At 51.7% G+C, this 13492-nt stretch overlaps 2 protein-coding genes across 10 annotated transcripts in view; one reads left to right on the top strand and one right to left on the bottom strand.

Moving 5' to 3' along the window:
* Window positions 1-61: 61 nt before the first annotated feature.
* Window positions 62-845, top strand: SERP1 (stress associated endoplasmic reticulum protein 1). The gene is made up of 3 exons (XM_074878321.1): window positions 62-240; window positions 330-405; window positions 565-845. Exons 1-3 carry the CDS (start codon window positions 157-159, stop codon window positions 603-605), a joined length of 201 nt encoding a protein of 66 aa, XP_074734422.1. The 5' UTR covers window positions 62-156; the 3' UTR covers window positions 606-845.
* Window positions 846-9289: 8444 nt separating this feature from the next.
* TSC22D2 (TSC22 domain family member 2) overlaps window positions 9290-13492 on the bottom strand; it is a 30636-nt gene continuing 26433 nt past the window's right edge. For 3 of the 9 annotated variants that reach the window (XM_074878315.1, XM_074878318.1, XM_074878317.1), the window contains 2 exons: window positions 11665-11716; window positions 10681-10873 (listed from right to left, as the gene is read on the bottom strand). In XM_074878315.1, coding sequence (XP_074734416.1) covers window positions 11676-11716 — 41 coding nt within the window. In that variant the 3' untranslated portion in view covers window positions 10681-10873; window positions 11665-11675. Of the gene's footprint in view, window positions 10874-11664; window positions 11717-13492 lie in introns of those variants that run through there. The other 6 variants (XM_074878312.1, XM_074878313.1, XR_012630087.1 and 3 more) reach the window with 5 other exon arrangements.

Genomic DNA, 13492 nt, shown 5'->3' with positions numbered 1-13492 from the left:
GCGCGGATTGGCGGGGCGGGCCGTCGGCCACGCCCCCGAGTCGGCGCGTGTTTCCGGCGGGCGGCGCCGCGCGGTGCTGACGCTGGCAGCGGGCGGCGCGCGGGGCCGAGCGGAGCGGAGCGGCGGCGGCGGCCCGGGGCGGCCGGCGGTCGCACCATGGTGGCCAAGCAGCGCATCCGCATGGCCAACGAGAAGCACAGCAAGAACATCACGCAGCGCGGGAACGTCGCCAAGACCTCGGTGCGCGGCGGCGGCGGGGGGGCGGCCGGGGCGGGGGCGGGGCGGGCGCCGGGGCGGGCGCCGGGGTGACGGCGGTGCTGTGCCCGCAGAGGACGGCCCCGGAGGAGAAGGCGTCGGTCGGGCCCTGGCTGTTGGCGCTGTTCATCTTCGTGGTCTGCGGATCAGGTAAGCGGGCGGAGCGGGCGCGGGCGGGCGGGCCCCGGTGACGGCGGCGGGCCCCGGTAATGCCGCGGCCCCGCGCCCCCCCCCCTTCCCCGGCCGCGGCCTGCCCGGCCCCCTGCGGGCGCTGCCCGGCGAGCGCTCCCCTTCTCTGCTCTCTTGCAGCCATCTTCCAGATCATCCAGAGCATCCGGATGGGCATGTGAGGGGCCGATCGCCGGGCCAGGCCCGTCCGCGCCCCCCCAGCGCTGCCATGAACTGTCCCCCCCGGCCGGCGCCCCGTCAGCCCCGGTTCGTCGCAGCAGCTGCCGAGGAGCGGTGCTCGGCATCGGCCGTGTCGCATTCCAGGTCCCTTCACGAGTCATTCCGAGTTTTCTAGCCCGTGCCACAGTGCCTTGAACAGCAGCACATGTATAAAGCAATAAAGTTATATTGTTGATCTACAATCGTGGACCTACTTATTCGGTGAAGCACGCAGTCATGTTCTCTGTAGATATGTCAAACTGTACGCCGTGTCGCTACGTCGGAATTGACGTCTGTTGTAAACGCCGGTCTCAAGATCTGTTTAAGTCTCTGTATAACTGGAAGTGGTTTTATTTAAAGTCGGAAGCCCGGATTTTCACAGTGGCTGGAGTACGAATGTGAAGCATGTTCATAGTGAAGCAGTCGGGCCGTGCCGCGTTCTGTAGCTTACCTAAGTGCTTCGTCCTCTCTGTACGCGTAGAGTAGTCTCACTGCAGCATGCGGCAGTGCGTTAGCCTCAAACGCTTATCGCGGCGGAAAACTTTACCCTATACCTCTTGTCCTAATAAATGCGGAATGCTTGTTTGTATAGAGTTAGTGGGTGTTAACTAGGAACCGGCACGACTGAGCAGCAGCTGTTTCCGACAACCAGTGCTGAAGTCTCACAGACTGCCGAGTGGCTCGGGCTGGAGCCGCTGCTGTGCCGAGCCTCTCCTGGCCGCGGGCCGTGACTCTGCTGTAAATACTTCTTGGACAACTTTCCATGAGCGGTGATAGTTTTAAATTTTACGATGTTGTACGGGAATGTTGCGTGCAGGTGCAGGGACCCTGCCCCTCCTGCCCCCGGTTCTGCTTTTATGTGCAGCCATCTGCCAAGTGTGGTTTGTCTTGCAATATCTATTTAATCCTATTTAAGGTAAATCCTGCTTTCAACTCGATTTCATCTGACAATGGACCCAGTACTTAACTGCTACCCTATGGATGATCACAGTTCCTTCTTAGTGATACTGAAGAAAAAAAGAAAAAAAGCCCTCCTTGCATCTGTAGAAGGCTGTATCTTGAGATCACAGAGGAAAATGCTGCTATTGATCATATTTTATTGCTGGTGGCCCAGGCCTTGCGCTGGTCTCTTGCTGTCTGTTGGGGTAACAAAGGCAGTCTGAAACCAGTCTGCTGTTGTACGCCGTTGCTAAAGGAAGATTTTCTCTTTTCAGGTTTCTTAACCGAAGACAAATTTAAAATCTGGTTACGCTAGAAGTAATAGCAAAAAGTTTCTGTAGAGATTAATTAAATGCCTGTTAGCCGTGAAGGAGCAGATCTTTTGTATGAGTTGTCATATTTCCATATGAAATCACTGGGACTGGTGTAAACCAGTGTGGCCAAGCGCATGCCCCAGAACCGAGCCGTGCAAGGTAACATACGTTCCTTGTTCGTGGACGCTCATGTTTTGTACGTGGTGGTGGCGGGGGGAAGTGTGTATAATCTCTGATTTTAAATAAAGTTCTTTTCAAACGTGAGCTGTGTTCATTTTGAGGTTGGCAAAATGGCGCCTTACTGGGTGTTGAAGCTAGGCCGCTTCACCTTGAGCGCAGCTTAATTAGCTGCTTCCCCGGGGGGAGCCCCTCTGGCACAGGAAACCCCCGCGTTCGGCTGGTGGGGGGTCTGGGCCGTGTCGGTGCCGCGGTGCCTCTGAGCCTCTGGCCGCGGCAGTGACCCGGTGCTGCTCCGCGTCCCCCTGGGGACCGGCCCATCCCCCCGCGGGGGTTCAGCAGGTGGCTGCTCCCCTGCGTGTCTGTTCTCTGGTCCCTGGGGATGCAGCAGAGGCCTGACCAGTTCCTGCTCCTCCAGGGGCCGTTCACTTGCACAGCACAACGATGCCGGCGCTTACGCAGCCTCGCGAGCAGCTGTGGTGACCCAAGCGTTCAAGGTGTCATTTTACTGAGCTTTGAAGAACAGATTTGTAGAAGACTTGCTTTGGTGCAAATACAGGATGCGCTGACGTTTGCAGTGCTTTGCCTGTGCAGCAGCCCTGTGTGCTTTTCCACCGCGAGCACTGCTGCATTCAGAAGAACAGAAGCACATTGTTAGTCACATGTAAATAAAGGGACGCACAGCGGCTGCTTTTGCTGTAATTGCAGCATGAACAGCAATCCGTGTCTGGCAGACCAGGGGCCAGCGATGGCCCCGTCAGATAACTGCCCTTTGGCATATCGTGCCACTTGGAAAGCGCTATTGGGTTGAAACCAAAGTGTTCTGGGGGTGCTCTACATTGAAAAGCGGTGACAGAGGGGTTACAACCAAGACCAGGCAGTTGCAGAAGGGATGGGAAGGATCTGGAGCTCACAGCTGCTTTTGTGATGAGCTGACACAGCAAGAGCGAGGTGGTTCTGCAGGTGATGTGATATTGAACTATTAAATTATCCGCAAAAGGCAGTTAGCAGAGGGGTATGGCAAAGCACTGTAGGAGCTGCGCCATGACGAGCGGCCAAAGCCCTGGGGGGGGGGTCTCTGCTTCCAGGCCTGTTCCCGAAGTCCTTGCCACAGGGGACTCTGCCCCAGCAGCCAGGGCAGTGAAGGGCAGCTCAGTCGTTTACCGGTGGGCCATTGGGGCAGGCAGTTTGTCTTTGGAAACTGCCTCGAGCTGTGCGCGTTCTAAGGTGGCAGCTGAGGGATGCTGACAGTACAGGTTATTCCTTCCGGGCAACGGGTCTTTATTTTACAACCTTGCATCACACTGGAAAAGCAAATTGATTTGAGCATGTGAAACTACTGCAGAATTTCCTTTGACCAGTAGACTACGTGCTTAAAAAGATCCAACTGGGTGTGACACGGCACAACTTGAAAAGACAAAAAAAAAGAGAATAACCCCCTGCTTTGTTTCTAGGCTCCCATGAGTGGCGGATGCTCTGTGGTGGCTGCGTAGCGAGGAAGATGAGCCATCGGTGGAGGAGGCTCAGGTTAGGAAACATCTGAACAAACTGGGCATACACAAGTCGTGGGATTCCAGATTCCAGAGGACTGGAAGAAGGCAAATGCCATGGCTGTCTGCCCAAAGGTCGAGGAGGAGGATCTGGGGAACTGCAGGCTGGTCCGCCTCACCTCATCACCCCGAGGTGATGGATAAAGCCTCCTGGAAACCCCTACCAGGTACATGGAGGACAAGAAGATGATCGGGAGCAGCCATGGATTTATGAACGGGAAAAAGGGCTCAATTAAGCCGCTAGCCTCCTGCAAGGAGAGGACTAGCTCGGTGGAGGACAGGGCAGCAGGAGAGCCTGCTTCTCTCCCTTTGGCAGGGCTTCTGGCACGGCCTCCTGCCAGCCCTTGAGACCAGCTGGTGAAGTAGGGGCTGGGTAAGGGGGCGGTGAGGGCCGAGCCCCGGCTGACCCGCCGGGCATGGAATCCCACCACAGGCCAGTCCCTGGTGGAAGCAGCTCTGCAGGGAAGGGCCTGGGCTTGGAAGGAGCATCGCACGGGAGCCCAGCACAGGGCTGCAAAGTCGATCTGATGTACTGCGGGGGCTGAGAGAGCCTGGAGGAGAGGAGGCGCAGGGGGATCTGACAAGTGACAGGACAAGCAGCAATGGGCACACACTGAAATACGAGAAATTCCATTTAAACATAGGGAAAAAACTTCCTTTACTGTGAGGGTGATCAGGCCCTGGAAGAGGTTGCTGAGGGGAATGGTGGAGTCTCCATCCTCGGAGACAGTCACCACGCAACTGGGCAGAGGGCCCGGGGCAGCCTGCGGGCACCCCGACTCTGCGGCTCTGAAGTACAAATGCTGCAAAGCAGCAGGTTCGTTTCTTTTCAAAAACCTCAGAGAGCACTACCCAGGTTTATTTCCCCTCCCAGGAGGCCACAGCTTCTCATCTGCAGGAACTGACGGAGCCTCTGTTCCGACACAGGGCCTGCAGCAGTGCGCTGTCCCGGCAGCACCCCACCTCACGGAAACGGTCCGGTCCCTCAGAGCACTGAACCCACCGTCTCCTTGAGGTGATCTATTAACCACGTGCAACTCACTTTCACCTCAAATCTTTTTTTTCTTGCTGTGAAGCCTTCTCAAGACCGGCTGCAAGGCTGCCCTTCGGTAACACACCCTGGGCTCAGTGCATGTTTTGCCTCACAAGGCAAACGGCCCCTCTCCTGCCGGGCCTCGCCCAGCTCGCTGGTGCTGCAGGACTCGACCTGCGGCTGCAGCCGGTGCAGTGACCGCAGCCGCGTCTCTGACGTTTGACAGCCCCCCAGTACCACATCGCGGCACTGCTGGGACCGTGCGGCGAGCTTCCCTTTGCCTCAGTGCGGCACAAACCCAGAAACGATCGACCCATTGCCAACGTGAAAAACGTCCAGTGGTCAAACTGGTCGTGTGAGCCGCAGCGACCACGTGTATCCCCTCAGCTCCGAGCGTGTGGGCCACAGCGCGGCTGATGTCCCACGGCGCCTTAAAACAGCCGTGAGGGTATCGGGTCACTTACAGGAAGGGAATAATTCCCCCTTTCACAACAATTATTACTCGGACGCCTAAAGGCTGTTCCTTGGGCAGCCTAAACCGACCGCTAACACCGGCTGCAGGGAGGAGGTCCGGATCCGGGGTGGGCACCCCCTGCAGCGCAGCGGAGGCTCTGCCGGGCCGGAGGGGCCAGGCCGGGCTCAGTGCGGGGCCCGGGGAGCCGGCGGCGGGGACAGGGGAGGCCGCGGGACCCGCAGCTCCGCAGAGAAGCGCCCGGGGCAGCCGGCCCGGCCTCCCACAGGGCCTCGCCTTCGGCCGGCGGCGGCCCCGCGGGGCCCAGGCCGAGGGAGGCGGCGGGGCGCAGGCCCAGGCCCAGGCCCAGGCCGAGGGAGGCCGCGGGCCCGTCCTCCCCCCGCCTCCGCCTTCCCCGCCGTCCCGCTGCGCCGACCCGTGGCCGGCGGCCGCCATGGCCGGGCGGCTCCGCGCCACAGCAGCGCCTGCGGGCCCGGGGCCCTGCGCGGAGCTGCCCGATCTGGGCCCCTCGCAGGCCGCGGCTGCTGCCGGGAGCGGGCCCCGGCACCGGCGCCTCGTCCCTTCCCGGGCAGCGGCCGCTCCGGCTCCGCCCGCCCGCGCAGAGCCGGGAGTTCACCCGCCGGGCCGGGCGCCGCCGGCCCCGGGAGCAGCCGCTGGGCCCCGACCCCTTGGTCGCGCCTCCAGGGAGGAACTTTTTCCTATTTAAGACCCAATGCCGAGAAAGCAGCAGGTTCGCTTCACGTTTTGTCCCGTTCGCTTCCACCCCCGGCCGAGCAGAGCCCTGCGCACACCCCCCATCACTCTGGGGGGTTTGGGGGTGAGCAACCCCGTGGCAGCCCCGGTGAAACCGAGATGTTAACTCATCCCTGCCGCTGGCACAGGATCGGTACAAAGAAAGGGCTCTTGGGCCGGGCCGGCTGCCCCACAGCAGTACCCGTGGAAGACACGCACAGCCCGTCCGCAGGGAGGGTCGGGGTCCCTGCTCCAGGCTGGCCCCAACGGGGGAACGAGAGGAGACGTGGCGTCACCACCACCCCCCGCACAGCCCCGCAGTGGGTACCTGGGGAAGGAAGAGCCGGCCTGCGTGCTGTGGAAGGACAGAGGACCTGGGACTTCTCCAGCGCTCTTCAGAAAGGAAAGGGAAAACCCACAGTCCTTTAACATGAGCACAGACTGTCCACAAAGAGAAAACACTTGTTAATCACAAAAGCAGCATATCACATGGCACGAGCAGAAGTAAGTGCCCTTGCATGCTCATGGGAGGAAAAAAATACCACAGGAACTGCCTACTGGGACTCGGAATTGTCACCTCCCACACCTCAGTGACTTGCCTTTCTGGGGGATGTTAATAGACACACAATGAAACTTGCTCAAATGAAAATTGGAGGGGGCTGATTTGCTAGACTGTTGCTTGACTCAAATCTTACCTCAGACCACAAAACGTTGTGAATTTGTTGTTGAAGAGCAAAGTTCACTTTCAGAGAAGACAGGTCCCAACTAGCCCAGCGCTCTGTCTCAAGCAGCAGCAGGAGATGCTACGAAGGAGGACAGGCAAGTTTAGCCACCCTTTACAGTTTATTCCCCTCCTCCTCACATCCAGAAGTGGTGTAGGAGTGGTGAGAAGGTACATCTCTTCTCGTCAACCTGAAGCCCAAGAACTTGCCTAACCCCTTCCAGAACATCCCACCTGCCTCCACACCAGCTCCAAAGTTCACTTTCTGCTACATGAAGAAACACAAACAACTGGCGAACAACAGTTCTGTGCTCACCTCACCCCTCACCTTCTCTAGACACTGAGCTGCTTGTGTCAGCCTTCCCCCCTTCAAGCCAGTCACAGCCTTCTCAGCTCTCATCAAGCATTTCCTCCATGGTTTTTGTAGCCTTTCCCCGCATGTTCTGTCACATCCTCTCTGAGGTGCAGGGGCTGGTTCAGAGCCACCACAAAGCCAAGCACCATCTCTGTGAGACCTTCCTGCTCCAGCGCGCCTTCCACCGCAGGCACGAGGGTTGCGGCCTCCCTCCCACCTGCGCCACGCGTGCTCTCAGCCAAAGGGTCAGCCCCGCCGCAAAGCACAGCCAGTCCGGGAGCTCAATTACGTCTCTATTTGTTACGCTAACGCTATGAAATAATTTCAAAGACACATATTACAGGAATACGCAACAGCACCACTCCCACAGAGGACAGCATCACATCTGGAGAGGCTGCTTCCACGCACAGCTCCTTCGGCGCAGTCATTTCCCCAGGAGAGCACCTGGGAGCCCTCAGCCACAGCGGAGCAGCGGGGAGCAGCGGGCAGGGCTGCCCGCGCCGCCGCAGACCCCCGGGCGTGGGGTGAGCCGGTCTCTCCGTCGCCCAGCCTCACGCACTGAGAGCACTGACGGCGGCTGACTGCCATCGCCGGTGCCGTCACACGGGAGGACAACAAAGAAAGGCTTTGCAGCAGCGGGGAGCTGACAGGCACTGCGTGCACAAAGCAGCGCAGCAGCCAACGCAGCCCAACAGTAACGCCATCGTTTGTCAACAAGCTTTTCTTCCCCCTCTCCAAAACCAAACATTTAATAACATCAAGATGATCTTCACACGTGGAGGAACTGCTATTCCCTCCTCTCCCCAGGCAGCAGCCTCAGGCTGCCTCTCAGGAAGAGACAGCAGCAATTCAAAGACCCTTTCCTGCCATTTTATAGTGTTCTCGCACAGCAAGCTGAGCTGGCATTTACAGCTGAATACAACTTGCTGCTAGGAGAAAACTAAAACCAAGAACCAGACCCAACAGGAGTGGAGCAAAGCAAATAAAGCATCTCTAACAGGATCAGTTTAGTCTCCGTTTCCTCCCATTTTCAGCAGATTTACTAAATGCTTTTTTCTTTCGGAGAAAACACCTTTCCAGAACACCTGTGTGCAAGCGGGTCTGTCGCAGCGTGGCTGAGCTCACACAGGCAGCCCCAGACAAAGAGGTCACAAGCGTTACGCGGGAGGGAGCGGAACGCACTGACACAGCTCCATGTACCGGCTTCTCAGCTTCTCTGCCTCCACCCTCGGCAGGACATTAACTTGGCCACGTTTCAAATGCCTCCTTTCTATTTCACTCCTTAAGAACAAGTTGACAGTTACAGAGTTCCCCCCATAAAAGTTTTAATCAACTATTTATCTGAAGGACTTCTGTCCCAGAAATCCCCCAATTGGTCCTTTTGACTTACTTTACCAGCTCCACCCTTACCGTACAGATGGCATGAGCTACTGAGCACACTGGAGGGACACCACTCAGCTACAGAAATGTTTTGTTTTCTAATTTGCAAGCAAAGTTCATTTCACTAAAGGATTTACAGCAATATAGACGTGCTTATTATAGCAGGCCAAGAACACCAATCTGACACAGCAGATTTTAATATGCTACTTCAGTGAGTACTTTTTAATACACACACACGGCTTTTTTGACCTCTGCTGTGAACTGACACTTACCAGGAAGGTCTGATGCTGCGAGTCCCTGGAACACGAGACAAGGATGCTCCCTTGAGATCTGAAGATACCAAAACTTGCAGCCTCCGGAGTGGCTTCTTTTGTTTTGTTTTACCTAACACATAAAGCTGACCAGTTAGACAAATACAGGAGAAGATCTGGAAGCAAACACCTTCAGACAACCTGACAAAAGGGGTAGCAGCTCAGGAGAGGACCAGGCGGCAGCACCCAGGGATGGCGGTGGAGCTGCGCCCGCCCATGAGGCCACGCCACGCCGTTCGCTCTTGCAGGCGTTTCTCAAAAGTGTGAGCTTATGGTTTTAACACACCGAGATCCCACACTGTTTCAGCACCCCAGCACACAGCCAGATGTTAATTTATATGTATCAGTGCAAAACCAAAACCACTGGGGTCACTGACAGCATCAGAATTATGCTTTTCCTAAAACAAAAGAAAGAAGTCTGTTGCACAAGAAGCAGGCACAGCTTTGGGATTATTCTATTACTGGCTCACCAAAGTTACCTTTCTCCATTTTGTTAAGAAAAAAAGTGCCACTGAATTTAGTTACACTGTAACAACATCTACTGCCAAAAAAACATTCAACAAAACTGCAGTTTAATTTCAGAAAATGTGTTAAAATATATATACACATCAATTTGACACACTGTGTTAGTTTACACAAATGATGGTCTCTCTTGAAACTGTATTTATGAAACGTACATTTTTAATTTAAATACTCAGTATACACTGCACTTAATCTGCATGTTGCATTTATTAAATACATTAAAATCTGCAATGTAACAAAATGTTTTCTGCATACGAAATTCAAAACACCATTTTAAATGAACAAAAGATGGCTCACTTCATTTATTTTTTTTAAACAACTAGTGCGTAGCACACTAGCTCAGCTCCACCAACACCAGCTGTTCTTTCTTTTTTATTTGACATTGTTCACAGACTTACATATTACAATAAGAGTGCTGGATAAAAACATGAGGTACGAAAGTGGTTCAAAGATTATAGGTCATGCAGATCATGCTAGACAGCAAAGAAAGTTGTGAATGAGAAAACACTAAATAAAAATACATAAAGAATGTGCATTATAAAATAAAAAAACTCAATTACACAGCTTTGCTTCTTTGGTTACAAAGTAGGTTGAACAATTTCACAGCTTTTTATTCCCACCCAAAAAAAAAAAATTATACGAAATGTCAAAAAGCAGAGGAATCATGGCAATTTCTCTCTATTAGAAAGTAGAAACAGAAATGAGCGAAGTTTTCTTCATCAAAATAGCCCATCAATTATTTATTATATCACAATAACTGGTGACTACCTGTACAGATGCACTATGGTCTTCATACTTACACTCTATACAAAATTTACATTCAAGCTGGATCTTTACTACCGTAAATAAATACCAAAGGTAAATTGCCATTAGTGTTAGAAATATGCCAGGATTCTTTTGTTCAATTATTGCCTAAACATTTTATCTATTAAAACGCAATCCCATCTATCATTTTACTGATACATACATTTATTAAAAAAAATTAAAAAAGTTCTGTGACATTGTTCATGTACATTATGAAAATAGCAGCCCTGTAATAAATAAAACAAATAAATGAAACTAATGTAGGCAAATGTTACTTATATTGAAAGAACAGTGGCTCTCAAGATGAATTGTTACTTCTTATCAGACAGCAAGGCTCAAAGAAATCCACGGGAAATGGAAACCTTGGGGAGCCACCAAAGCTCTGAAAGACCTCAACGCCTGCACACCAAGCACATGGGTTCTTTGCGTTCGTAACTCCTTCCACGCCTTCCCTTGTGCCCCGATGGCTTACGGACACCAGCTGCACTTCGTGACACACCAGTGAGGGACAGTGCCTAGAGAATGATTGTCTAATACTGAAAAGGCCAAACACACAACAGAAGCATGGCTACTCGCTCTCATATAAAGTGGAAAGAACATCAGTGGCACACAAGGACAGACTGCTCTCAGGTTTTTATTTTCAGAGGAGGCAGGGAAGCTTTACGCTGAGGAGACATTCGGCTGCTGTGGAGGTTGCATTGGCTGCGGAGGCTGTGCTATCACTGCTTGCGCTTGTGAAGTGCTACTAGGATTGGCCTGTTGGGTTGAAAGTTGGGATAACTGATCATTGTTTGAAAGAGATTTTAACAGTGCGTTTTCTCGTTCAAGTAAAGAGTTTCTTTCAACTAATTCTTTTATTTGTTCCTTCAGGACTTCCACTTCTTCTCTTACTGCATACATCAAATGGCTTTTCACTAGATCCTGTGGACAACAAGTTAACAGTTAGCACAAAGTGAAAGAACAGTTTCATTCCACTCCAGCCCCAGGATTTACTATTCTACTGCTTTCACTGAAGCAAGCGGTAAGCCTGGAAAACTAAAGCACTCATCACTAAAAATGTATGAACAAATCAGCCTTCAAGAGCAAATAACCTAGCTCTTTGCTTCACTGTGAAGTGGCCCTTACATCCAAAGCTTTGTTTCCAGCATTAAGTTCTAGTCACCTCGGTTACACTGAAGTCAAGGACTAGAATTACGTCCCAGCTACCCAGAACGAGAGTATCAGCTCTGAAGCTTTGACACAGAAGCAGGAGTCTGCGTTACACCATCCCAAGCACTGAGGTGTACGAGAACCAAGAAATAAGCAAGCCTCTAAATCAGCAGAAGCAAAAATCAAACAGACACGACTGAAGCTGAACAAAATGTCAAGGATGGCACAGCATAAGTGCCAATTAAGAAAAACTAGTAATGAACTTCGCTAAAGAAAGATTTAAATGTGCTATTTATTTTCAGCACGCCTTTAAGTTCAATCAGCTTGTTCACAGAAATTTGTAGGAAGATTCCTTTAAGAACACTTCTGGGCCAACAGTAAAGGCAATCCTGGTTTGTGGTCATCCCATAGTTGATACAGAAAACCCTTTTTTCAAATGACAGTCTCAGTCTGAGCCAGCTGAAGGGATGTTACAGACTCACAGAAACACAATAGAGCTGAAAACTTATGCTCAATGATGAACCACTAATCCTAGTAGAAGTATCAACTTATTTTTTACTTACCATTGCCTGTTCTATTTTGTTGTCAATGGCAACAACACTTGTACCAGAAGAACTGTAAATATAAGGAGAAAACTTTGTGAGCATTACTGTATCATTTGATTAAAACTGTGCACCCCTGGCACCCGCAGGACTCCTAAAACATGCTTGCAGTGAGAGGCTAAAGCTTCAGATTCAAGAATTCAGGACACAATCATGGGGGTTTTGTTCTCCCTGCAGTATTGCCCCATGCAGTTAGGGCTCTTAAAAGACACTGCTCCTTCAGTTTGTAATTCCTCAGACTATGCTTATGACACTCTTAACCGGAAAAATGCATTAGAATGAACAGTAACTGCTTTGATTCCTTGCCTCATTTTTTCAGCTTTTTTCACTGTGGAAAACAGGGATTCATGGGATATTCATGAGGTCTTTACCCCTGGTTTTATTTCTGCTAAACTGCTTTTATAAAGCAGGGAAGAAAAAAAACTGTAATATTTGTTCTCTGGCTTTATTTGAAGACTACTTTCTAGTTAAAAAGTTCCTGGATCAGCAGCGTATTCACAACGGAGTGGCAGCTGGCAACAGAAGAGTGAGGTGCAACCAAAGCCCTGAACTCCATGACTGTGCTTCCTCAGTTTCAGTGAATTCTCACTGGATCATGTTTAACGCCCAAGAAATGCACTGCAGCTGGCTGGTTACAGTGAGGGTCACTCTCGTTCCAGAGACATACCAGTGCACATCAGTCCAACAGAACATCTCAGTCATCACTATCAGAATGTAGATCTACTGTGTGAAACAAGACGTTGAACTATGTCTTTAAATCCCAGGTCTTAATATTTTTGGTCTGTTTTCAAGTCACAATACAGGAACACAAGCCAGTTGCTCACTCCTAACTCTCTGGAGTCAGAATCGGGGTGAGGCAGGGCTGGGGGTGTCCCCGTTCCATCGCCCTGTTTGGAGAGGAGCTGGGGCTCTCCCCGGGAGCTCAGACAGGGCAGCCCGCACTGCCGACTCCCGTGGAGGAACCGAGTGCTGCATCCAGCCAGGCTCTGCCCGTCCCCTGCTCCCCACAGCAGCCCTCTGTTCTAGGTCTCAGCAATCCAATTTCACTCCACACCTCCGGGTCTGGCACAGGACAGCCACTCCTGGGCTATTTACCAGGCCCGCCAGTGATAACTACTGATAACGCTCCCCCAGAGATGGAAGCTGCTATCAGCAGTGTGCAGCTACGTTTAAAAAAGTTAACGTAGGGGAAAAACGCAAGGTTTGCAGTCATGCTGGGAAAGTCACCTCTCGGAAAATATGAAACATTCACTGAACCCAAGTGTTAGGAAAAAAACAATTAAGGTTTTTTTAAAATTAGTACTGGCAATACGCTCAGCAGTATTAGTTACACACGTCAAAGCTCAACTACTGAGAAAGTATGACACTGTTTAGAGAAATCCATTTCAACAAGTCTCACAAGAATTGTCAGTACCTAGCACCAAGCACTTACAAGCAGAGGGAATCAGCTTTTCAGACTGAGGGAATAACAACCTCTATTTCTAAACGGAACAAAGCTTGTAACCTAAAACAAAAGCGCTAAACACCCATTTCAAAAGAAAATTGTTCCAGTGTCTTACTGTCTTCCAAGCCTCTTTCAAGCCATATTTGTGGTAAACCTCCTCAGAACAAAAAGTATTTATAATTCATTACAAGGTTAAGTATTCTTTCCCATTTTGGATTAACATGTTTCAGATCTATCTGAAACTGTCAAAAATGTCTGTGTTCAAGAGTCACTGAAATCCCCCAGACTGCTCCATGTCCCTGACACAGCCTTTCATGAACACCACTCTAGACATCAGGTGAGGCA

The sequence above is a fragment of the Strix uralensis genome, chromosome 9, assembly GCF_047716275.1.
Source record: "Strix uralensis isolate ZFMK-TIS-50842 chromosome 9, bStrUra1, whole genome shotgun sequence".
Taxonomy (NCBI): domain Eukaryota; kingdom Metazoa; phylum Chordata; class Aves; order Strigiformes; family Strigidae; genus Strix; species Strix uralensis.
This window is presented reverse-complemented; position numbering and strand designations above follow the sequence as displayed.